The 26,845-nt window shown below is 37.6% G+C and overlaps 1 protein-coding gene across 2 annotated transcripts in view; it reads right to left on the reverse strand.

Moving 5' to 3' along the window:
• The window catches only part of LOC149536741 (uncharacterized), a 99,188-nt gene that overhangs the window by 37,829 nt on the left and 34,514 nt on the right, over positions 1–26,845 (reverse strand). The window contains exons 2-3 of one of the 2 annotated variants that reach the window (XM_089803870.1): positions 12,223–12,354; positions 11,827–11,969 (exon numbers count right to left, since the gene is read on the reverse strand). In XM_089803870.1, coding sequence (XP_089659996.1) covers positions 11,827–11,969; positions 12,223–12,243 — 164 coding nt within the window. In that variant the 5' untranslated portion in view covers positions 12,244–12,354. Of the gene's footprint in view, positions 1–11,801; positions 11,970–12,222; positions 12,355–26,845 lie in introns of those variants that run through there. The other variant, XM_089803871.1, reaches the window with a different exon arrangement.

The following is a 26,845-nucleotide window of genomic DNA, read 5'->3' on the forward strand; positions in this document are numbered from 1 at the left end:
AGGATACCACCCAAATCCGAATATGTGTCGATTTCAAATGCCTCAATGCAATAACAATCAAGGATCCCTTTCCGACACCATTCACAGACAACATATTGGAAGAGGTAGCTGGACATGAAATTTACTCATTTATGGACGGGTTCTCCAGGTATAATCAAATTTGCATAGTAGAAGAGGACAAGCTGAAAACAACATTTGTGGTAGAAGACAGGGTGTACGCATACAACCGAAAGCCATTTCGCCTGTGCAATGCGCCGGCTACGTTCCAGTGGATCATACTGTACATATTCGACAAGATGTCTATCGAAAAATTCAAGGCATTCCTAGATGATTGGTTTGTATTCAGCATGGAGGACAAACATCTGGTAGCTTTGGGCGAATGCATGAAAAAATGTCAAAGGACGCGTCTAGCCTTGAACCCAAAGAAATGCAGATTCATGGTCTCGTAGGGAAGATTGCTTGGACATATAGTTTGTAAGGAAGGATTGAAAATGGATCCGAACAAAGTCAAAGTCATAATGAAAATATAGCCATCCATGAATGTAATGGAGGTAAAGTCATTTCTCGGACACATAGGCTACTATAGAAGATTTATCAAAAAATTTGCCAAAGTATCATACTCGCTAGATAGGTTAACATGCAAAGGGGAACCGTTCAAATGGGACAAAGAACAGGAGTCGTTTGAAGGGTTGAAGGTACAGTTGGCCACAGCACCTATCTTAGCGTATCCAGATTGGAACAAGGAATTTCATGTTCATGTCGATGCATCCAACTATGCAATAGGTGCAACCTTGGCACAGACGGGTAACCACGGACTCAATCATCCAGTGTACTTTGTCAATCAACTACTATCTAAGGCAGAGAAAAATTACAGTACAACAGAACAGGAAGCATTGGGCATGGTTTACGCAGTACAGAAGTTTCAACACTACTTGCCAGCAACACTATTCGTATTCTATGTCGACCATCAGGCTCTATTGTACCTAGTAAATAAACCTGTCATTCACGGCAGAATCAGTCGGTGACTACTTTTGCTACAGGAATTCACCTTCAAAATCATTGTATGAACCGAGAAGAAGCATGCCAGCACAAACCATTTGTCGCGAATTAAAACAAGTGAACCAATGGATGGAGGCGTGAATGATGATTTCCCTAATGCACAACCATTCCAAATTCCAATACTGCCAAAATGGTACAAGAGTATTAGGGAATACCTGTCCACGAGACAGCCACCGAGGGAGATGCCAGAGAATGAAAGATGAAGATTGGTATTAAGGAGCCGTACATTTCAATTAATTAATAGATTACTGTACAAAATGGGGCTAGATCACATCCTGCAACGGTGTGTGTTGGAGAAGGAAATACCAAAAGTATTGAAGGAAGTGCATGAGGGACCAGCAAGAGGACACATGGGTCCTGACACCACGGCAAGGAAGATACTACTGGCAAGATTGTGGTAGCCAACAGTGTACAACGACGCACGGGAATGGGTCGTCAATTGTGACACTTGCCAAAGGGTCAAGAAGCCACTGAAGAGAGACTTCATATCGTTTAACCCCTCACACACGTAGAAACTCTTCGAAAGGTGGGGATTGGATTTCATCGGACCTCTGAAGGTGAGCAAGACTAGAAGGTGCTGATATATTGTTGTAGCGATGGAGTATCTGACCAAGTGGGTGGAAGCACAAGCACTATCGAACAACTCGGCGATGAGCACAGCAAGATTTATTTATGAGCAAATTATTACCAGGTTCGGGATTCCACTACAGTTGACAAGTGATAGGGGAGGACATTTTGTTAACCATGTTATCTGACTGCTCACTACTGAATTTAAGATCTATCATTCATTATCGAGCCCATACTACCCGAGAGCAAACGGACAGGCTGAGGCTACGAACAAGATCCTGGTATCAATTATTTACAAGTCTTGTGCGGTTGAAGGTGAAGACTAGGAGGAGAAACTACCCTCTGCTCTTTGGGTATACCGCATGACGTACAAGGTGACAATGGAACACACCGTTCCAGTTAATGTTCGGGTAGGAAGTAGTGGTACCAACAGAGTTCATGATACCAAGCCTGAGGATCGCACCTGAGGATCGCATTGGAAAATAAGTTGGGTGACATGGCAAGCCTGAGGGAAAGGTTGCATAATTTGAACAAGCTCAAGGAGAAATGGCTACTAGCACAATGGGCCACAAAGGTGACACAGAACAGGCGCAAAGCGTGGCATAATAAACATCTAAAGCTGAATAGGTTTCAACCGGGATGGTGTTGAAGTATAACGGACGGAATGAAATCAAACCAGGCAAATTTAAAGTTAAGTGGGTCGGGCTATACCAGATCTGGGAGGTTGGTGACAATGGAGCAATAAAATTGTGGACTTTAGACAGACAAGAAGTACCTCAGGCAATCAACGGTTTGAACCTAAAGATGTACAATGCCAGGAAGACTACCTCGTCGTCATTGAATGACGAAGTCCGGAGGGAGAATTGAGTTTGTTGTATTTCAAAAAAAAATTAAAAAATTAATTAATTAATTAATTAAAAAATAAATAAATAAATAATTTGAAAAAAAAAAAAAGAAAAAGCAAAAATGAGGAAAAAGCCTGCCCACGGGCATCCCCACAGACAACTGTTTCGTGGGCAGTGTCCCGCGGCACTGTTTCGTGGACACCTGCCCCGCAAGCAGTGTGTTCCGTGGGCAGTCCGTGGACATTCTCCCGGGGGTTGTTTTATCCTTCCGCGGGTTGTTTTGTGCTCACGTTTGCATTTTTGTTGCCCGCGGCTCCCTTTTTGCGGCTTCAACTCCTCTTTAGTGACTTCATTCTTTTAAAGCCTCTCTTTCCCGGACGGTTTATTTACAGGTTACCTTATCTCCTCGCGGGTTATTCTTCAATCCCTGCGGCGTAACTTTGCTTCTCCCACACTCGGCATTAGTTCCCCGCAAATGTCAATTTGGTTATGTTCTAACATTTCGCGGATATATTTCAAACTCCCTCAACGAATAGTGACATTATAAAAGTGGAGGATGAGGATTCTGGGACTAATTTCCAATAGGCGAGTTCTTCGTTGGAAGCTAGTGTAAAGATCTATGTCGCAGGTAATCTCCTAGTCGTTAGTTGAAAGGGAACCGTCAAGGAAAGAAACAAGCAACGGAAAAACATATATTGAGGCATATCCTCCACAGGAAGACAAAAGCAACAGGAACCCTACATTATAAAGGAAAGAAAGAAGCCATTATTATGGAATCAGCAGGGAAACGGAAGTAGTGGAAGAACCAGCTAAGACAAATATGGAGAAGAATGCCAGAGTTTTAGCTTCTGGAATCCGAGTTGCAGGGCCATCCACTTCCAGCAGTAAGAAGCAAAAAGTAAGGGCCGAACTCACACATCTCACGGTTCAATTTGAGGGACTCAATGGCAACGAGTGCCGGAAATGGTGGCAAGAAACTCCAGACATAGAGGTAATTAAACAAATTTTGGTATGAGCACAAGTGCATTGGGCCATCCAACTTCCAGTTTTCTCCATTCGATTGTTTGAATCAATTTCGCGAACCATGATAGAAGCATATAATAGGCACAGCAGAACCAACACATTTTTGTACAAGAAGCATCGGATGACAATTTCTTTTAAACCGAAGGATTTCACTAGAGTTTTCAGCATCCCTAGCCAAGGAGGTTGAAAGGTTGAAATCAAGAACCACAAGCTGTCACAAGAACGGAAAGAATACTGGGTGAAGTTAGCAGGCCGTGATCTTACACCTGAGGAGATGGAGTCAGTGGTAAAGGGGTCTAAGTGCAAAGGGCTTCGGCGAGATTTTATTCGGGAGGACCACTGGCAATGCATCATGGATGTCATCAAAAGCAAGTTGACAAGGGCAAGTCGGGCGTCGAATATAGCTTTGCCACAGGTTGTATTCATGAACGGCATCATGAATGACACAGTGTATGATTGGGCTACAGTCCTCACTGACCGGATGGAGGAGTTCATGACACTTCAGCACAGGACATTCTTTATGCCACACCATGCCATTGCCCTGTTTCTGGAGGCAGCCATTAATCAGATACCAATGGATGATTTTGAGGCTCCACCGCGGGGAAAGTTGGCGCCAGGAGAGCCTCCAATATTCTATTGAAGACATTTGGACACAGATGGAACAGCAGCGGGGCAGAAGAAGGTATTCCAAGGATTGGAGGCTTACGGGGACATGGACAGTGGACGAGAGGATACTTCAAAGAGCAGTGGAGCTGAGTACGAGGAAGAGAGTACTTCTGCAGAAGTTGGCAATGAACCAGCAATTAGCGAGTCCACATTTTTCACACCACTGCAGTTGCTAACTTCGATGCACTTGTCCACCACCACTTCACACATTCCTTCGTTTGGTCAGCATCATGCATCGGTCATTATGACCCCACCGACGGTGGCAAATGTGGTCCCACGAATAGTAGCAGATGTCCCATCGGTAGTGGCAGATGGTGTCCCATGGACGACAAATGTTGTTGCACCAGTGGCCACCACAAAGGTCGCTTTTTTGATGGCCGCAGCAAATGTTGTTTCACCCGAGGGCATGCCTTCCTAGGATATTACGCCAAACCCTATTGCACCAGCAGAGCCAAAGTTGATAGAGTTTCCAATGCTAGAGCCGAAACCTCAGGTTCGTTTGGATGTGATTGGCTCTAATGCTATGGTCACTATTTCGTCTTCCTTGTTGACAGAGGCATAGCTAGCACAGACAGAGCAGCCCGAGAAAATGGAGGTGATGGATAGAGCGAACGCATTTTTGTAGCAGCAAGTCCGACTCATTCCTGCAGAGGTCAAACCATCCATTCAATCCCCGAGGCATGGAGGAGTCTCCCCAGGACCAGCAGCTGTATCGGAGCCACAGGAGATGGCGGTTCCATAATTCGAGGATGCGCCCAAGAAGGAGGCGACACCAGATGTGGACATGGTTACCGCAGCAGTGGCGGAGACGAGTAGTGATGGGGAGTGGACCATGGACGATGTGGCAAAGGAGGATTATGGGTCAGATGAGGACAGATTTCAAGGACTACCTCAGAGCCATGCGAGTTGCACTGAAGAAGGGACACACCATTGCTTTGCAAGCTTTGACTCGGCGAAAAGAGTTGCATTTGGTCCGGACTTATATCAGGAGGGTTTGTCCGGAGCAGTTCCGTTTGTGCTTTGAGGACAGGGGTTGGTCAACAGTTGAGACACCTGAGATGTTGGCGGATTGGGCCACCAAGCCTGAGTTGGGGCCATGCGCCACTCAGATGGAGAAGCTGGCGCACAAGATAGTAGGATTGTACAAAGAGGTCTATTATGCTCACAGGCGTGCAAAGGCGAACAGGGCAGCAGACAAGGTCACAGCTGAGAGGTCTCTGGCAACAGAGAGGGAGGCTAGAAAAAAGGTAAATGCGGATTTGGCTAGCCAGCAAGTAGCGTGGGCAACTGAACGTGCCGCACTTTTGCGGGATAAGGAAGTGACTGAGTAGGAATTGCAGTTAGCGAAGACCCAAACTATGGATGTAGCGCTTCTTCTGAAGGAAGCCATAGAGGTTAATACACGGATTCAAAAGGATTTGAGCATCCAGATGAATCAAGTATATGAGTTGCGCCAGCAGCAATCTTCTTCAGGATCCCAGCCTCCTTTCTAGTGTATATTCTTTCTATATTGTATTTTGTGGTCTCCTATTTTCATTAGTTTTGAAGTTGCCAGGAGATGACTTTTCTTTTGGGGGGGATGATGTCATCTGTAGAAACTGTGTAGCCGACGGGTTCATGTCGTCGATAAAGATTTTGTAGCTGACGGGTAGATTAGTATTGTTATGTAGCCGAGGGACCCCTTCAAGAAGGTTCGATGGGAAGTATTTATACCTCATCTTGAATCATTGTAAATCATCATTGGAAGTGGTATGTAATCTCTTGGCATATGCGAATAATAAAAGGAGTACAATTGTTGTTGTTCTTGTCTATTGTCTATATGCCTTAATTCATTTACTCCTACGGTAAACAATAACTTCTACAAATACAAGTGATAATCATTTGGAAGTCATCACTTCCTCATGCCGTACACAGGGGGCAGGCCCATTAAAATCTTGAAATCACACACATAAATTGTTGGACTTCTTTTGAATATCAATCTTGTATGCTCCTAATCCAATGTTGCCTTTGATGAAGTGTTATACTCCCTCTAAATCTGATATCAATCTTCCTTTTCCTGCAAGAACATCCTCGGAGAGAAAGGAAAAAATCAAGACAAGTAGCTCTCATCGTACATATAGACATACATATAAGAGAGAGACTACAGTGAGTAGATAAATGAAGTACTTAAGGATAATAAATACTTATCTGTACAAGTTGCTCTAATGAAGGTCCATATGCATCAAATCAGAAAATACCTCCATATAAGCACGTGTCAAACAATGAGAATGGAACATTGATTATTATTTGCCCCACAATGTGAAATTCTCATTCTTATACCACTGCAATGACCCCTGTACCACTTATAGCCTTTTTGGAATGTTATTTCTTCAAATTCATAGACCCATCAATGTTTTGAATCTCTTGCTACCAATATTAAATATTGCAATGAACTCTATGTAGTTCGATTGATATTATATTTTCCACTTTGAATGATCCTGTTCTACATTATGTCAATGATTGGTATCCTTTGACTGATCGTGTATGGATTCTTGTGATAATATACATTTGTTATATTACTGTGACCCGTCACATGCATGTCTCTCTTTGATTCGTCTCCCTTTGTTTCCTAATATCATTTTTTGACACAATATGTTTTGTGCAGGATTCTTTTGATGACTGGTAGAGTTGATTCTTCTTAATCACCTACCTGATTATAAATTATAGTTTGAAACTGATTCAACTGCTTGTGGAGAGATAACTGAAATGTCTTAACCAACATACTTACCATTTTCCAAACTTTAGACATTATTTTTCTTTTGTATTGCTAAGTAAGCAACACAAACCGTGTTTCTAGTTACTGGCGACAGTCATAAACAATAATTATACAGTTTGCAAACCTTAATTGAATACAGGTGGCTGAAGGAAGTTATAAATGAACCAAACCAGATCATATATCAATCTTTGAACAACTCAACATTCATCGTGTAAATTGTAAACTTCAATTAGACAACCGAGTGTACGCTGATTCGTCTGGAACTATAGCAAACAGTGATGAACTCACAGACATATTAGAGATCAGTTTAGACATAAAGCTTGGACATAGTGTTCTATCTGACATACTCTGTTCAACACAAATCATAAACAACAATAATGCCGTCGTCTTGTTCTTCTACCAATAAGATTCATGGAAAGGAAGCATATTAGAGATTTGTTGCAATGTCAACCCCCACATACCTTCATCAACCCAACACATCTAAGTTGTGTATGGTTTTCTTCAACATCATCCAATCTGCATATGTATGTATTTGTTCTGCGATTACCAAACTAGAACACACAGCATAATTTCTGCAAATTTCATTGAACTTCTGCATCTTATCTTCATCAAATTTGTTGAAGAATGGCATGAGATTTGGTTGTGCAACCAATGGTGATTATTCCTCCTTAGTCTAATTCCTTTCTCTATTGTGACCTCCTGTACAATCTACTCCCCTGTTACCTAATATTGAAGTGAGTGACAAGGATGTTGACTGTAACCCTTAATGCCTTTACGTTCCATCTTGATGACTGTATTCTGTTTATTAGATGCCTTTGGAGTGTATATGATTCTATGCGCATAGGATGTTTGTTGAATCAGGGAATTGTTTCCCTCCAATTCAAAGTGGGTGTCAGTATGAATGGCGATATCTAAATGGTAAGAGATCAATTGAATTATGCCCATATCTCTTTGCTGCAAGTATTTAGAAATCAGGACATCGAGTATGCCACATCTCCTAATCATGGGTTGTATATGCTATGTGATTGATAACTGTCATTCATTGGCTGTTCATTTCATGTATACCTATTGCAGCGATATAATCAACTTCTCAATATCATCGTCGTTCATAAAATCACACAGGTCCCTAGATCGTAACTAGGCTTTCATACCATGTTGATTTTAGGATAGCTGCAAATGCAATAGCACTGCCTATAATGTATGTGTTTTCCAAAGGCAGCAATCTCTTGCATTTATATTGAGAATGAGCCAAGGAGAGACATGTTCCTTCATGGGACATGTCAATTCATTATTATGTGATTAATATAATGACAATTATATTTATGCATAATGCATATATATATATGGATATACATTATATCTCGTGTCATTATTATATTAATTTCTCATATATATATATCATATGAGTTAAGTATATATATACATCTTATATATACTAAATATGTATAGTATTTATCCGACAGAAGCTACAAGACATCAACAATGATAAACCCCTTTCCCTCACCGAAAGCTGCCCTGCTAAAGAATGGTTTGGCAAAGGCATCTTTGTCATTAGTGACATTTTGATTGATGATAGGTTGAGTTTGATATCCCGGCTACCCATAAAAAAACATATACTCTCATTAGCAAAGCAATGGGTCCATTATTTCCTGGCAAGTAGGTTACCAGTGCTGAAATCTATAATACTCTTAAATGGAAAGATGGTACTCTTTTATAGATTCTCTACTAAAAAGATCTACAACGTGATTAAGGATGAAGATAATATACTTAAGTACTTAATCAGAAACGGTGGATTGATTGGCCGAACTCTATGTGGCACTTTACTTTAGGCTTTTTGAGGCATCAGCCTAGTGACCCTACAAAAGTTTGATTCAGATGGAACCTTCTTAAAAAGCTTTCTGTTGGTAATACTTTGATTTCAATTGGCATTACTCCCCATGATTGCCCTATTTGTCATGTTCCTGAGACTATTGAGCATATTTTCTTTGAATGCAAATTTTTTATTTTGATTTGGTCCACTTTCTTAGGCAGGGCTATATCTTAGGATTCACCTTTCAAATTTTCTTGGATTGAAATTCTTGCTGGCTCTGTGGATGTTTTTTATGCTAAACTTAATAGCATTTTGGTCTGTCTTTTCTAGTGATGTTCTTTGGTTTATTTGGAAGAAGAGCAACGGAGAAGTTTCCCAGGGATCCGAAAGAGAGCTTACTGGGTTTTGCATAAAAATCACCTATTACACTATCATGACACAGGTTTCTACTGTCATGGAGATCCCAAAGAGCGGTTTTATGATAATGCTGCAGGAATGAGCAATGCCAGTATAAAAAGAAGACATCCAATCAGCACATTACTTTCATACTTGCAGTGAAATGTTGGATGAAAAGGAAAGGGATGTGCTAAAACAGTTCGTGGAAAAGAAGAATCTAAACATAGAAGAACAAAACAGAGAAATCTTAAAAGCACATGGCCCTCATGCTACTAATTGGGAAGTCATTGAAAAGATGCCTCCACTTGAACTACCTGCCAACACTGATGGTGCAGAATGCAGCAATAATGTTATTGGTGCATGGGACTGATCCCTACTAGCAGATGGAGTCCTTTTCCCTTTTTTTATGCTTTTAAGATGTGATCTATCCTTCATATATGAAGTTTATGTATGTTAACTGCACAAGACATAACAGTTGTTAGTAGTACTTATGATTGCTGATACCTTCCAATCAGCATCCGATACTCAGCCGATTATTATTATTTTTTGCTTTAAGTTTTAAATGACGTCCCAGTAACATTTCCAATATTTATTATTAAAAAAATATCGCTGTTGCATATATCTCTATGGCATAGGCAGTTTATCTAATGATCACAGCATTGTATTAACATTATAAAAATGTTAATTTATTAAAATTATATTATGAGTATTAATAATTGATTATATTTATTTATAAATTAAATTGTAGTATTATATTTAATATTTTCATTATTATATTTATATATTGTTAATATTATTATTATATCGATAATATACTATCTAATTATACAAATATATTATATTTTTCTATTATATATTGCTAATAATATATTATTGTTATCTATGTGGTTAATTATTAATTATACTAATAATATATTATATCTCATTATTTTCATTTGCTCATTTATTATTATTGTAATTCATTGCTCAATACTGTTCCAGATGGGGGACACCACACAGTCAATGTTTATTCAAGATTCTATATGTTATATGGGTTGATTGCATAGCAATTGATGCAAATGAAAACCTGAGCTGGTGGATGGATCAAATCAATGAGACAAATGTCCTCAACTCTCATTGTAAAATACAGTGTCCCAAGCCAAATAAATAATGCAAATCTAATTGTTAACCTTGCAAAAGCACTTATTATTTGATAACCAATACTATTGGTTCTAGCATTCACACAGATCTTGATTCTTAGACATATCAGATTAAATTTACTATTTATGCATCAGCAATGTCATTACATTACAAACAAAAAATGCAACTCCCAATCTTCTTCTTGTAATGGACAGAAAATAACAGGTGTAAATTCCTATCTCTTTTTTATTACAGTATTGGTCAAATTACATGTAAAAGGTTCTTCAGTGTCAGTAACTATGTCCATAATTTATAATTTTATACCAAAAGCAATGAAGAATCAGATCAATACAATGCAGCTAAAGTGTGTGTTCAATAAAGCTCAAAGCCTCAAATACAAACTCTGCATGGAATTGTCCTCCAAAATCATTAGGATTTTTGTCCTAAAATTCATGTGCTCAAACACAAGTGCTCAAAACAGATTCTGAAAAGAATTAATTAAGTGTAGATCATGACCTGGATGAAAATGTTCGCTCTTGTATATTTTCCACAAATAGACCAAGTTTGCCACCATTTACAGAGTCCCGAAAGAACTTCAATTTTGAACCATGATAATGGAAAGGAAAGATTTCACTTTAAAAGTGATGGTATCAAAAGCAGACTACTGGGAACAATATGACACATACTAAGAAGTTATATAAGGGTAATGAAAACATAGAAAGAAATACTAGGGATCAAGTGTTGGCCATATCGCAAGATTCTAATTATGTAATGGGGTGTCGAGGGTTGGCCAACAGGTGTGCCAATAGGATTGAGTCTAGAACTCCAACAAGAAGAAGACACGCGGAATTGGAAGATAAGGCATACTCAAGCAAAAACACACAGCAAATGGAAACAAGTTAGACACAAGTACAGCCCTAATATATACACACTTCAATTGACTGAAGATGAGATGACAAAATGCTATATAGGTCATGTGAAAAATAAAAATAATAATGAAATGTGTCAAATAGAAAATGTTTTTGAATGAAATTTAGGAAGTTTTGGGATGATAACAGATAGTTAGTAATATCATGCACAGGAGAACCTAATCACTGGACATATCAGCTTCCCTCGACCTTGTTCTCTTGAAGATGCATGCATTCTAGCCTTGTTTCCTACATTCTTAAGCCTATATAATCTGAACCCTTCAGTTATGACATACTTGTTTAGGTTTAAAACAAATTAGCAGGGACACTCTTAGTAACCTGACATACAGAACAAAATAAATCTAAAGTCTACATTTAGATACAGAAAGATTGCATTCCCTCTTTTTCTGAATAAATGAATCTTATATTACATTAGGAAACATGATTATATCAGTTTTAGATAAGTGTCAGAAAAGCTAGCATCTGAGTATGTGCCTCATTGATTCAACATCTCTGCAAAAACCCAAAATCATGGCTTTAACAAGTATAGCCAAATCCTGACTGAAAACCTGTCTTCTATTTAAAGAAATATTTGTGCATTAATCCATTTTTTTTTACAGAATTCAGTGGAAGAAAAAGTTTATCATTTGTACCAACATCAGAATTTGAAAAAGTTACCCTTCACAAAACCAGCAAGGCATATTTGATCCATGTCCTCCTGTAGTTATCATGAGACCCGATCCTTTACATCTGGGGCATTTTGAGTGCTTTCCATTTTGTCCTTGGAAAAAACTACTTAAAAACTTGTCCACTGCTTTGCACTGGTTGTCACAAAAAGCAAAAAAATGAAGAAGCAAATCTCAGAACCAGCCAAAACAATCAACAATGAAAAGATTCCTTTGTCACCCATAAAACCGTCAATCTAGGATCTAAAAATCTGGAATCATAATTACATATTTCTAAGAGCATTATAAAAATAGATGTGAAAAATGAACTTCAAAGCCAACATCATAATGGAAGCTTTTAAAAATATATTTAATCTACAACAGAGAGATATCCTAAAAATTAATTTACCTTCTCTTCAATAAACTCCATTTACTGTGAATACATGTACAAAATATATGTAGCAGCTACTTTAGATTAATGCACTCAATATTCAGCCTCTTTCAATGTATGATAAGATATGTGCACACCAGTTTCCAGCCCCTGCGATGGAAGTAAATTTATGTTCATTAGCATGGTTTAACAAAACATCCACACTGCAACATTAAATACAAGATGCTGAAACTTATTGTCTGTACAGTAATATTCTCTAGAAGCAACAGAAATTATGACTCAGATAGAAGAAACATAAGCACGGCATGATAAGAACTTGGCATATGATTATAAGTTACTTTGAATCATAAACCAACCTTAAGTTAAAGGACTTCCTATCAGGCCTAAATACACTAAGCTGGGAGCAAAAGAGAAATAATTTGCCGAAGTAAATAAGAAAGCTCCATGATGCTTTTGTCAGCATCCATCTAAAAATATGACATAACCCAGAACTATGAAATCTACAAAACAACGATGGAAAGCATCCAGAACTATGCTAGTATACATAAATTAAAAACTTGGGAACAATAACCTTATTAAATCATACAACATGCACATTAGAGAAAACATTGATTAGATCCACAATTAAGGTCTGAGTGTTTTAATGCAGGATAAACCCAAGTGGTTGTAGTATGCCTTTGGATGTGTACAGTAAATAATTAATTCCTCATGCCATGTTTCCGAATTTCGTTTTGATAGTGAGATATACAATAGGTTGTTTGCTTTTCTCAATTTTGCACAAGCAGCAGTTTACTTCTGTTCTTTCCATCTTCCCAAGCAACCTTAATTATATATTCTAAAAGGGAAAGTATTATTTCATATTTTTTAAAGTAAAACAGATATCTCAAGAGTCTCAGAGATTTGTTAAAATTCAAGAATCAAGATCTTCAAAATTGGTATCCTTAAATTGGCTTCCAAAATCCTCCAACATTCATATCTTAACTCGGAGGCATTTCTCACACTATTTATACCAAAGTCAGTCCTTGATGAGGCAGACCCTGAAGCATCTATTAATTACAAGCATTTCCACTTGTTAACTGTAACTTCGAGGTATGTAACAACAATGGTAGCAATCTTACATCCAAAAACTATGTAGCGATCTCTAGTTTTCATAGTTCCATAGACATATAGTGTATTTTCTATTGCTTTCTGCATCCAAAGGAAAATGACAAGTACCAAGGATCTAGTGTAACCTACTTTTTCAAAGTAACTAACAATTTCGGAATTGAATTATCTTTCAGTTACAGTGATCTTCCACATGTAATAGTATTATTACTAGTAGTATTACAGCTCAAGGTACTGAGCCCACCAAAAAACCTCCAACCAAACAAATTGTCCTCTCGGTCCAGACAAAGGTGTAGTTCAATGTCTGTGCTTCAACACATGATACAAGCATGCACAAAACAAAAGTAAAATGAGAATAAATATGGTAACTTCAATATGGTTCAAATTCTTGAGATGAGTTCTAGTGAGGACTGATCTGAAGCATACATGGTCCTATGTTGACAACCAAGTCAATGTGCAGTGAAACCAAAAATGAGACACCTCTAATCAGTAATTGAAATTTGAAACAACTAGTATCAAGTTGAATAGACAACTTAAGCAAATATGAACTTGAACATGACCCCATTAATGCATCTTCAGTTAGGGTAAGATAAAAATACAAAGCAAAAAAATGACTAATCAGGGAAAGGTAAAATGAAGTTCCTTGAAGTCTAGTACCCCTTATTTATGGCAATTTCCTCCATTAAGCAACTTAAAAAATCCCCATTTTATATGATACATGCAAAATAAAAGAGACCTAAACCTTCAGCATTTACCAAAACTGCACACAAACCATCCAACATATAAGCAAAACCAACTGCACAAAGGCCAATGGAAGAGCCATCACTAAACCATGCTGCGGTCGCCCCTTGGCACATAATCAACATGAGCCAATACTATTTAGGGAATTATACCAACAACAAAATCTAAATCTGATTTAACCACTCAAGAACCAAATTTTCCGATCAATGAAGCTGGTGCAAAGGGTCAAAATAGTCAACCAAAAAACATCAATCAAAATGTCAACGTGGCAGAAATCCTTGGTCAATGTTACAATAATATTTAAAGCGGATTCCTGTTGGCTAGTGAAATCAAAAGTACTCAACAGAAGATAAAACAAGGACAACAATCTTGTCAATGGCCTTGCCTTCCCTGATGTATGCACGAATAGTAGGGTAATCTTGTCTTCCTCCAATCAGTATATTTCGCGTCTAGAGTCAGAACACATCAAAGCAGGAAGAAACTATAGTAATATAGATTTAATGAAATCAGGTGAAGGATATATAGGCTAAAAAGAAAAAAACTTAATGTTAACTAGGCTGACAGATCATCCTAGTCAACAAAAGTAATTATTTAACAATGAAATTTACTACTAGGCCAACATTATTAGCCTAGGTAGTTAACAGGTATAGATATCATAAATACAGATATAATTTTAGTTAAATTGTTATTTTATTTTATTTTACTTTACAGTAATTTTAAAGTTGTTTTCATTTTATTTCAATTGTTTAAATTAATTTATTTTGAACAGCTAATTTAACTTGAGAATTATTTTACAATATATCACTAACTTAAGAGTTCTTTAAATTTGTAGTTTCTTTCAGGTATTTTTTGGTTGTGATTTAGGTTTTGTTTACTGCATATTTAATCATATATTTATTTACTATAATGTCCCCATTTTAGCACAAGTTTTACAAGTTTGTCATCAGCCTATTTCTCAATGGTCTCATAGACTAAGACATTTAAAGGACTTTGAGGCCATTTGGTTTAGGTACTTTCAGCTGTAGTTCGATCCAAGGTGTCTGGATGCTGTTTTGAGCATACTTATTATTCATAGTAAGTCATTTTGGGCATGAGCAAGACTCTCGGTGATGATTACATGCAATGATAAATGTTTAATATCAATAGAAGAAATATATCATCATTGCTATGATTTATTTATGCATTAATAAAGTTAATTTATAAAATCAAATATAAACATTTAACTTTATTAATCTAGAAGTACATTTAGGTGGAAAAAGACTAAAGGAAAAATGTTAATATTTATCAAGGTTCCTTATATAAAAATAAGCATGTTCGAGCATATTAATCTCCCTTTATCTAAGCGGGCACATCCATCAAATTGATCAAAGTGGAGACCACGTCACCATTTTTGGACTTCGTGTGATATTGGACTAATGTTATATGGTTTCTTCATTTAAATATTCCTTAGTGGATATTATAGTCCACATCTTCGTCACCTATGCAAGGGATAAATAATGCAACGTGGATGTGGCATGTCAAACTTGCATGCCCCTTCCCTTTTTACTATCTCGTCCATAGTACTGGGCATGTGGTAGTATGGGCATAACGTAGTTTTCTTTTCATCGGGCAATTATTATTATCTACTTTGTAAATTGGGCGGTATTATCTTTTCTCAACCGATGGGTTTTGTTTGAGGAGTTGTGCCTCCTTGGCAAATAGAGGTTCACAACCTTTAAAGATATATTTAAAGAGAGTAAGAACCCTCCTTTGGAGTACATAAATTTCTAGAAGTACTATTACAAAGTAGGGTTCTAATTATACAATTATTTATTACATAAAGATAACATATTATAAAAATTCAAATTTATAAATCTAATCAAAATTTAACAAAAAAGCATTGCAAAAAAATGGGAATTGCAGAAAAATAGGGATCACGATAAAATAGGGGGGAAAGCAATTGCAAGAAAATAGGAGGAAAAGAAAAATCTTTAAAAAATAGGGCAAGACAAAAAGTGACTTTATTTATCCCACATTGGCAACGTGAATGAAGGAATTCTCTTAAAAACTTTATAAAAGAGATTGAAAAGCTCTTTTTGAGCGTGCTTGATTGAATATTGTTATTGCTTATCCTAAAGTTCTTGAAGGGGACTGTGCTTCTTACTGGTTTGTGAGGACGGAAACCCCTACAAGTGACATATCCCACGTTGAGAAATACAATCTGGAGGATTGGGAGTGGCTACATAGAAAGGGTCACATTGGAGCTTACTGGGAATAATTACTACAATCTTCAGTGGTAAATATTGCAGATCTGATTTATATCAACAGTTGTGAGAAGTTTGGGGAGTTTGGCAAGTGTGTTCATAGTTGTAACTTGTATTTATTGTTGTTGTTGCATAACAGTTCCAATGGTGGCATATTGCTGATGTATTCATGCGAGCTAGGGGTTTGAAACCCTTTGTATTTGCTGATTGTAATTGTTGCAGACATTTATATTCATTTTCAGCAAACGAGTATGTTGAAATTGTGCTTGAAATATAATTTAATCATCTGGGTATTCACTATTTGCAAAATATTATTTCATTTTCAGCAATGTATCAGATTTTGGGTGGTTAAGTTTAACTTTAAATGTTTTCAGTGTATTATTATTGTTATTCATTTGCAATATAATCTACCCTGAAACTATATTCTATCTTCTCTCTTCATGCTTTGAAAAAAAGGCACAAACAGGGCAGCATATATTATATCTACTACTTTATTTACCAAGGTACATTATATTTTAGTAAAATTATTTTGTTCACTATGGTTAAATGAAACTAACTGTGCACCCAAATACAAAAATTTTATAAACTCCATACAATTTTTTGTATATCAGCTCTTCAATAGTTTTTTGTTAACATGCTTACCATTACACTCCACCATTGCTGTCAGTGTAGTTATACCTCTTGGCATTTTGATATATTAAATTGTATTTTTTTATGATTCAGACTAAATTTTGTGTGATATAAATCATTGGAAAAGAATTGATATATCTTTGACAACTTTTACTCATTTCTAGTTATTCAAAGGTTTTTCTTTCAAACTCATGCTTCCATGACATTGTACTAATGACTCTTGTCTATGAACTTTCTTTTATGAATTTCAGACATGTGGACCTGATCAAGGACACAAAGCATGCCCCTTGAAAGAAGCATCAATTCTAGAACTTTATTATGGATAACAATTTGTTTGAATGTTATATTTCTATCTTTCATAATTCAATTGACACTCTTGGGTTGCTTACGTGATTACAGGTAGTATATGTTACTAAAATTTAACTGGTTTTACAAGTATTGGAATGGAAAAATTTGTTGACAAAAGGTCTAGAACTTTATGAATCATTGAGGAAGGTGAAAAATTAGCAAACCTTGTAGTTGATCTATCAGTACTGTGATTAAGTATTATGTTCCAAGGTTTGGTGTAGCTGGATAAGAATGTTGATTGACATTTTCCTACTGATGGCCATCTTTCAGCAATTTTTATCCAGCACTTCTTACAGCTAGTTAAATAGTTTTGTGTCTTACTAGTGCAATCTTCTAAGGGCTATGAAAAGAATTTTCCTTGTACCATCATAACAAATAATGTGCATTTAATGATCTGACTTAAGCATCCATATAACAGGGGCTCAAGCTAAATTTACAGCTTATAATCAACAAAATGCAAAATGTATGGCCATGGAAATTCATCAAAATGACAAAAACCATTACACTTCTCCATTGAAATCAAAGCACTTTATCTAACAATGAGAATTTGGAAGAACACCATGCAACAAGTTGAAATAAACATGAATCCACTATATCTACAATGAAATCAATTGTTTATTCCCCAAATCTTGAAACAATGTCTAATGTTTCTCCTACTCTTCTTGACACTCTTGTGCGCCCCATGGTTCTCTATGGGTATGTGGTTTTAGGGCCATCTCTCTTGGATTCTATTTGGTCCTCTATTGAGCGGGTTCAAATCCTTCTCCTTGAGCAGTTTATCAATTGTAGACAGTCCACTCTTCACAGTATTCTTCTTGCTAAGTTCGGACCTGACGCTTTATTCTCAAGACCAATTTTTAAACCTTGTTTGGTTCCTCCATCACCATTGTGGCTTTGTGGATTTTGTGGATGGTCACCAAGGATACTTGTATCTCGCTTACTCTCTTCTTGTTATTTCTTCCAGCAGGTCTCATGGTTGGTTTATTGGTTTGGCCTCCCTTTTCAGCACTATTGAGATCTTGATTGACAATCTTTCCCCGTTCTAGTACTCTTTGGATGCCCCTCCCCATCTTCTCCCCTCCAGACAAGATTTGAACAAGTGTGTCAGAGGTGATATTCACAGGTAATACATTCACACTATACTCCATTGGTTATATTTTCTATTTCACACTCTTCAATTTTGAAAATAAAATAACCTCTATTTATATTATTACAATAATAGATAATCGTCTATTATTAGTTAATGGTAATCTATTTGTAATCTTGTGTAAATATCAAAATGTTTTCAATATTTAGTTAGCTTTAATTAGTTGTCGCTTTTTTAGCTTTCTTTCAAATAGAATAGAATGTTTCTATTCTCTATGATCGTTTCCTAAGGAAACATCGTTCCATTCTTTTGTATATAATGAGCTCTCGATAAGCAAGTATTTTACCAATTACTTCGTAATATAGTATCAGAGTTAATATTCATTTTTTTTTGAAAATTTTATAATTTGTTTTGAAATTATCTACTACAAATTTTCAAAATTATTTATGAGATTTCTCAAAAGCCCGTCTAGGGGTTTCCATTTCTATGAGAAATTCGTAGCCAAACACAGTGCAAATCATTTTTTCTATATAATCAAATAAGATTTTTTTTGAAGAGTAGGTATGTACTCCAAATCGCAACTTCCCAACTCACATCTGCTATGCTAAATGCTCAATTTTCTGCTGATCACAACTAGAAATCAAGATTCATGAGCTAGGGTTTCTCTGTGCAAATCACGTGGTCCGGTTGTGTAGCTAACACCATCTCTGGTTGCATTTTTTCAGACTAGTTTGTCCCCTTTTTTTGGCCATCGTTTTCAGACACCATCTTTGGTGTTGTTTTTACTCTCCAAAGCTAGAAACGACCAGAGATCATTTTTTTTCTACCACAAATCGTCATTCTTTTTGCTTCCAAACTCCATTTGTCTACAACTTCGACCATTCATGGCTATCGACTAGGGTTTTCTTCAAAATCCTAGTTTTTTACCACGATTTTTTTTTTCAATTACAGGTTCTTGGTGGGTTTTTTGAGGGCTCAACCAAGTTGTTGTCCGTTTTTTCTAGGTACCTCAATTTTGAGCCAGCAGATCTAGAAAATGACAACATTTTCTTTCTGGGTTTTCCAAGCTCTCTTCTCCTGGCCTCTTCTCCAGACAGTTTACAGAGACCCCTTGATGGTTTGGCCTCTTTCTATGACCAACGTCAACTTGTAGTTAATCTAGCTAAGACTCGAGTGATGATTTTTAACTACTTGAAGACCTCTCATCTTCATTTCTTTTTCCAGGGATAGGAGGTTGAGATCACTTCTTCATACATATATCTTAGTGTTAGGTTTTTAGGACCCCGCTTCAGTTTGAGACTAGCTATTCAATCCAGGATTAGTAATGGTATGGGATCTCTGGCCATGATTGAGAGGCACTGTTTCAGGCATCATTTTCAAGATATTTCGTCCAAGTTGTCCCTCTTGGACTTCTTGGTCAAACCGACTGTTCTTTATGGCTCGGTGGTTTGGGGGCCTTCTCTTCTTGCTTCTAATTGAGCTTCTATTGAGCGTGTTCAAACGTTATTTTTATGGCGCATCATCAAATCTCACAAACTCACCCCCCACAGCATTGTTTTTGCCGAGTTTGGAGCTCATTCTTTTAGGCTTTCAACCATTTTTGACTTGATCTGGTTTTTCTGTCGGCTTCAAGGTTTCATGGACTCTAATATTGACCATCACAGATACTCTCATCTTGCATACTGCTCTTCTGTTCAGATTAGGAGATCTGACACTACCACTAGATCTTGTTGTTGGTATGCCCTTGCCACCTCTTTGTTGGGTTCGATCGGGATTGACACTGATCGTCTCCCTCCTTACTAGTTCTCACTGGACGCTCCTGCTCATCTCCTCCCCTCTCGTTAGGAGTTGAACAACTGTGTCAAACAGGATATCTATAGACAGTACATTATCACTACTTGGAGTAATCCTCCTAGGGGATTACGTCCTAAGATGGCATTTTATGCAGAGCATTCTCTTGAGATTCAAGATGGCATTATTGTGCGGCCTACTTATCTCTATCGGCGTTGGTGTCATTCCCTTCGATTCTCTCTAGGCTCTTTCAGAGTTGGTTCTCATCATCTTCGTATCTGGACTGATCACCATATGGACAGAGAGGATCGGGTTTGCAGGTTGTGTTCTTTGGCAGAGGTTGAGTCTAAGACCCATTTCTTATTTCGTTGCCCTATCTACTATGAAGATCCGAGGGAGATTTTATTGTCTTTTCAGGGATTGTTTCTCTCTCAGAGTTCTTTAGCTATATTGATCAGCGGTGTCTTGCACTTTATCTTCGGGAGGCTAGACAACTTCGTGATCATACTCTTCAGTTAGCTACATCTCAAATCTACACCTCTGACCAGCTCATTACTGCCTTTTACTCCCCCTTGTCTCCATCATGGGGTGTTAAAAGGCTTTCTAGCCTACTCCTAGATCAATCAGGCATTGTACTAGTCTTTTCAGGCAGCGGCATTCCTCCAGTAGATCTCGGCGAAGATCAAAGACTTTGAATCGTCCACAGTTATATCCTTCTGTCTCTGATTACTTTGTACCAAGGAAGGACTCATAGTCCTTACCTTGTATTTCTTGGTCGTCTGTCTTGTTTTGTTTCTTTCTTACACCATTTTGGTGTTTCTGGTATGGTCAGGTCTTCTATTTGTATGCTCAATCCCATAAACCTTTCTAGTTTTTTGTTGGACATTAATATTATCATCTTATCTTATCCTCTAGGTCACTCTCCAAATTTTTTGGATCTTCCATTTTTTTGCCTCAAAGAACATGCCTTCACAAATTTTCACATTTTTTCATTGAAAAATGTGCCATGGCCTCTTTGACAAAAATTTTGTTAAAGCACAACTCCAAATTCAATGGTCGAAATTATGGCACTTGGAAGCAGTAGATCATCACAATTTTTGAATATTGAAATATCAATCAACTTGTTCTAGGTGTTATGAAGCGTCCGACTGGTCCTAGTATTGATCAGGATACATGTGATCTGAATAATTGAGAGGCGGTGATGCTTCTCAAATTATTCATGGCTGATAATCAGCTCTCTCAGATTCCATCTAGCAAGACAATTACCAAGATATGGACACATCTCAAAGATCTTCATGAGATTTCTGACAAAAGCAGAGCTTTCTTTTTAAAGAACACTCTATTTTCTATTATCATGGATGAGCAAACCTCGCTCTAGGCACACCTGAATAGGATTCAAGAAATTCGTGATCAGTTGTTTGCCATCAGTTGCAAGATGGAGAAACAAGATATTGTGGTTATCACTCTTTGGAGTTTACCAAAGTCCTATGAGCATTTTATCGAGACTCTCAACATCGCGTCTTTTGGTGTTGATTTGAAGTTCACTGATCTTTGCACACCTCTACTTTAGCAAGAACAGTGGAAACAACATTTCAGTAGTAGTTCCAGCTCCACCTCCACAAAGAAAGCCTTTGCTGCTAAATCCTTTCAAAAGGATAAAGGCAAGTTTCAGTAGAAGTCTTCTGTTCCCGCATCAAATGGCTCCCGGAAGAAGAACATTCAATGCAACTACTACCACAAGTTTGGGCACATGAAAGTTTAATGTCGAAAATGCTTATCTACACAATCTAAGCAATTAGGTTCGCAACCCAAAGCAAACAGTACAGAGCACACTGAACAAAAGGAATTTTCCTTTCACACCTTCATGGCTAAAAGACCTACAAATCATGTGAAGTTGTCTACCTGGTACATTGATTCAGGTGCCTCTCATCACTTCACTCACCGCAAAGACTGGTTCACTGACTACCAACCTTATTCAAACTCTGTTACTTTTGGTGGCAGAGAATAGTACACTGTTGTCGGCAAAAGCAACATTCAAATTCAGTCTGCTAGGAGGAATCTCATTTTCCTCGATGTGTACTATGTTCCAAGGATGGAACTAAATCCACTCTCAATCAGTCAATTATTGCGACATTCTCCACACTTTGATGTCACCTTCAATTCACATCAGCGCACCATCACTGATCGAGTGACTCAGTTTACTGTTGCAATGGGTCTTAAGGATCATGGACTTTTCCGACTTACTGATTCTGGTGATTCTCATGACTTAGCTATGGCTTCTCAACGGTCTTCTGTTAGTATAATTTGGCATCAACAATATGGGCACTTAAATGTGCATTATCTCTCTCAGCTTGCTTGGGATGAGCTTGCTCTTAGATTGTCAAAGATTCAAACTCAGTAGTTTGGAGTTTGTGATGCATGCCAAGTTGGAAAGCAACATCGCACACCTTTTACCAGTACTGATTCATGGCGAGCTTCTCAGGTACTTCAGCTTGTTCATGCTGATATCTACGGCCCTATGGCCACTCCTTCTATTCTTGGGTCCAAGTATTTTTTGTTGTTTGTTAATGAATTCAATAGAAAAATGTGGGTGCATTTCCTTAAAAAGAAATCAGATGCATTTCCTGTATTTCAAAAGTTTAAACCTTCAGTTGAAAAAGAGTCTGGGTCTATCTTAGATCAAACAATGGGGAGAATTTTGTTCCAATGCATTCTCTAGCTTCTTGGATACTCATAGCATCAAACGTCAGTTAACCACACCCCACACACCACAACAGAACAATGTAGTTGAACGTCGAAACAAAACAATCATCGAGATGGCTCGATCCATGTTCGAACACAGACATGTTCCGAAGAAGTTTTGAGCAAAAGCAGTTACAACTGCAATTTATCTGTTGAACTGGTCACCCACAATAGTTGTCAAAGGTAAAACTCCGGAAGAGGCCTGGTCAGGTCCCAAGCCCATAATCAGTCACCTAAAGGTTTTTGACTCCCTTGCTTTTGTTTGGATCCCTGATGCATCACGCACCAAGTTGGATTCCAAGAGTCAGAAACTCATGCTCGCTAGATATAGTAGTCTTCACAAAGCCTGCCGCCTGATTGATGTTAAGACATCTTGTCTCATCTACAGTCGTGATGTAGTCTTTGATGAGCAGTGAGGACCTTTCATGTCTGTTTCTCCTATTCCTGATCCAGCAGACCAGCCTATGAAGGCTCATAATTTGGGAGTTAGGCCTCTATTAGGTCCACCTGATGGGAAGGCTCCAATAGTTCTTGTAGCTCCAATTATACTAGTGATCCCTGTACAGACACCTCAAGTTTCTCCTGCAGGATCATCTCAATTTAAACCCTCATTGAGGGAAAAACCTAGCCTCCAAAAGCATCCATCACCATGTATTATTCAACAAAAACACCATTTCAATACAACCATGGAAGCCTTCAAAGCCATAGCCACAACCAAGCAATCCATGTGAACAATCATGAATCCACACATCCCATGCTATGCTTCCAACCTTCACAAATGTTCCCTTGGCTAACCTGTCAAGCCTTGTCCCACTTGACTCTTTTCTTTTCCCTTTTCCTCTTTCCTCACACAACAACTACCCTTGTGGCTGCTTATATAGTCGCAAGTCCCACAAAACCACCAAATGGTATTACATAAACCATGTGCTACCTAACTCATTGACCCTACATTTAATATTGAAAATTTAATTCTTTTTCCCAATATTAAATAATTACATGAAATATTATCACAATGTTACAATACAACTCATCAAGTATATCCTATGAGAATCTTTACATGTTGCACATCCATCTAGGTGCTCCTAGGTGCAATATTACATAATAAAATAAAATAATACAAATATAACAATATTATGCAATGTGTGCAACACCCATTATCTCAACACATTCTCCTCTCCGGCCTAAGTGGTAAGCTAAGAGACTTGCTGATCTTTGTGATGATGAGCTAATTGATGGGAGAACTGCTCGGAAAAAGAACAAATCTACAAAGTCTGTCAACTTTGCTCTGATGGCCAACATTCACAGTGTTTTTGAACCTAAAACATATTCCTAGGCTAAAGGAATTCCAGATCATGACATCTGAACACCAGCACCTGTTGAAGAATAACACCTGGGTCCTTTCTGATCTTCCACTAGGGAAGAAACACATTGGCTGCAAATGGGTTTACAAAATCAAATACAAATCTGATGGTACTTTGGATAAGTACAAAGCTCGTTTAGTTGTGAAGGGCTTTTCTCAGCATTAGGGCATTGATTATGAGGAGACCTTTGCTCCTACTACAAAGATGAGCACCATCAAATCAATCCTAGTCATGGCAGCACAGTTTGGCTGAAAAGTCCATCAAATGGATGTCAAGAGTGTTTTCCTGAATGGTGATCTCCATGAAGAAGTCTACATGACGCAGCCTCCTGGTTTCAAAGTTGCTGGTAAAGACCATCAGGTTCTCAGATTGGTAAAATCTCTCTTTGGCTTCAAGCAAGCCTCTCGGGCATGGTACGTAAAAATTGATAAGTACTTTAGTGATCAACGCTTCAAGAGTTCTTTAGACTCAAATTTGTACATCAAGACTACTGACAGTGACATCATCCTTCTGGTTATTTATGTGGATGATTTGATCATTATTGGCAACTCGACACTTTTGATTCGAGGAATCAAACTGAATTTATGCCAGTCTTTTGATATGACTGACCTTGGGCTCATGCATTATTGCCTAAGTGTTGAGGTTTGGCAATAGTCTTTTGGTATATTCATCTCTCAGTCCAAATATGTCAGGGCTCTGTTAGACAAATTTCATATGCAGGATTGCAAGCCTACATCTACACCCATGGAGAAAGGTCTCAAGTTATCAGCTGAGTCTGATTCTCCTCCTGTTGATGATACTACATACAGGCAACTAGTAGGCAGCCTCATCTACCTCTCTACTACTAGGCCTGACATCAGCTTCGCAATCAGCTACATCTCACGCTTTATGATAGCTTTGAAGGCTAATAATTGGATAGCAACAAAGTGTGTGCTTCGTTATGTGAAGGGCACTTCAGACTATGGACTTCTTTACTCTCGAAGTTCTAATCCTAGACTCAGTGGGTTCACCGATTCAAATTGGGCAGGCTCTGTTGACAATAAAAAAGTCAACTTCTGGATATGTGTTCAATTTGGGATCTGGTGTCATCACATAGACCAATAAGAAGCAGCAAGTAGTTTCTCTCTCCTCTACAGAGGCTAAATACAGAGGGACTGTTAAGGCAAGATGTGAAGTTGTTTGGCTTCGTCGAATGCTTGGGGATATGTAGATGTCACCAGCAGGACCAAGTACTTTGTTTGTTGATAATGAAGGCGTTATCAAGTTAGTATGAATCCAATCTTCCATGAACAAACCAAGCATGTGGATATTCACTGTCACTACATACGACAGCTGGTTAAAGATGGGACAATAGATTTGCAGTATGTTCCTACCACAAATCAGACTGCAAACATTCTCACCAAGCCTCTTGGTCCTGATAAGTTTGTCAAATTCAGAGGACAACTTGGTGTTGTAGATAGATTAACCATTAAGGGAGGGTATTACGATAATAGATAATCATCTATTATTAGCTAATGGTAATCTATTTGTAATCTAGTGTAAATATTAGAATGTTTCTAATATTTAGTTAGCTTTAGTTAGTTGTCGTTTTTTAAGTTTTCTTTTAAATAGAATAGAATGTTTTTATTCTCTACGATCATTTCATAAGGGAATATCATTCCATTCTTTTGTATATAATGACCTCTCAATCTCTATTAGTAATAGGCAAGTATTTTACCAATTACTTCGTAATATATATATCGAGCAATAAAGTAATGTGTCTTTTTGTTCCGAATAGACGTACCTCTTCATAATCCACGACAATAATTATTTGCTTTTAATAAGTGTTATTATTATATTGTCATTTTAAATTCACCCTTCACCAATCATAATCGCACCAACTTATTTTAAGAAAACCTTATCATTCAGACTAGCGGCTTTAAGGTCTGGATTAGATTATTGTTTTCATTATTCAACTCCCGACGGCATCCACTTTTATTCTCTCCTTTTTATAGTTGTTCAAACTCTGACCATTCTTTCTCTGTGACAGGGAATCCCTCTGATGGCAAAACAGTATATCGCTGGAGTCTATCACATGACCTTCGTTTATCAAACGGTTTTGTCTATTCTCTTTGTTTGATATTTGACTTATGTTACAATATGGCTTTTCAATGGTTTCATCAAACTATGGCTGTGGAGTAATAATCTGTTATAGACTTTCTTTTATGTTTGATTGCTTCTTTTGAATCTATAAATCTCTGCTTTTGTCTTTTATTGGGATTCCATTTCCATTGTCATCTTCTTCTGTATTTGCGTAGCTTCTTTGTCTTTAACATTGCTCCGTAAACAATTGACATGTATACCAATTTTGATTCACATGGGATTCCATTTCCATTGTCATCTTCTTCTGTATTTGCGTAGTTTCTTTGTCTTTAACATTGCTCCATAAACAATTGACATGTATACCAATTTTGATTCACATGATTCAATATGTAAATTCTGGGCTTTGCTTCTTTCGAATGATACATTCAACTGCTCTGTATAAGATTTTCCCATCTCTGCATATCCTTGGTGTATGTGTTTCTCTTTGACTTCCAATGTCGTTGCTGAGGTCA

The sequence above is a fragment of the Cupressus sempervirens genome, chromosome 10 (assembly GCF_028749045.1).
Source record: "Cupressus sempervirens isolate cs-2001-9-10 chromosome 10, ASM2874904v1, whole genome shotgun sequence".
In the NCBI taxonomy this organism is placed as follows: Eukaryota; Viridiplantae; Streptophyta; class Pinopsida; order Cupressales; family Cupressaceae; genus Cupressus; species Cupressus sempervirens.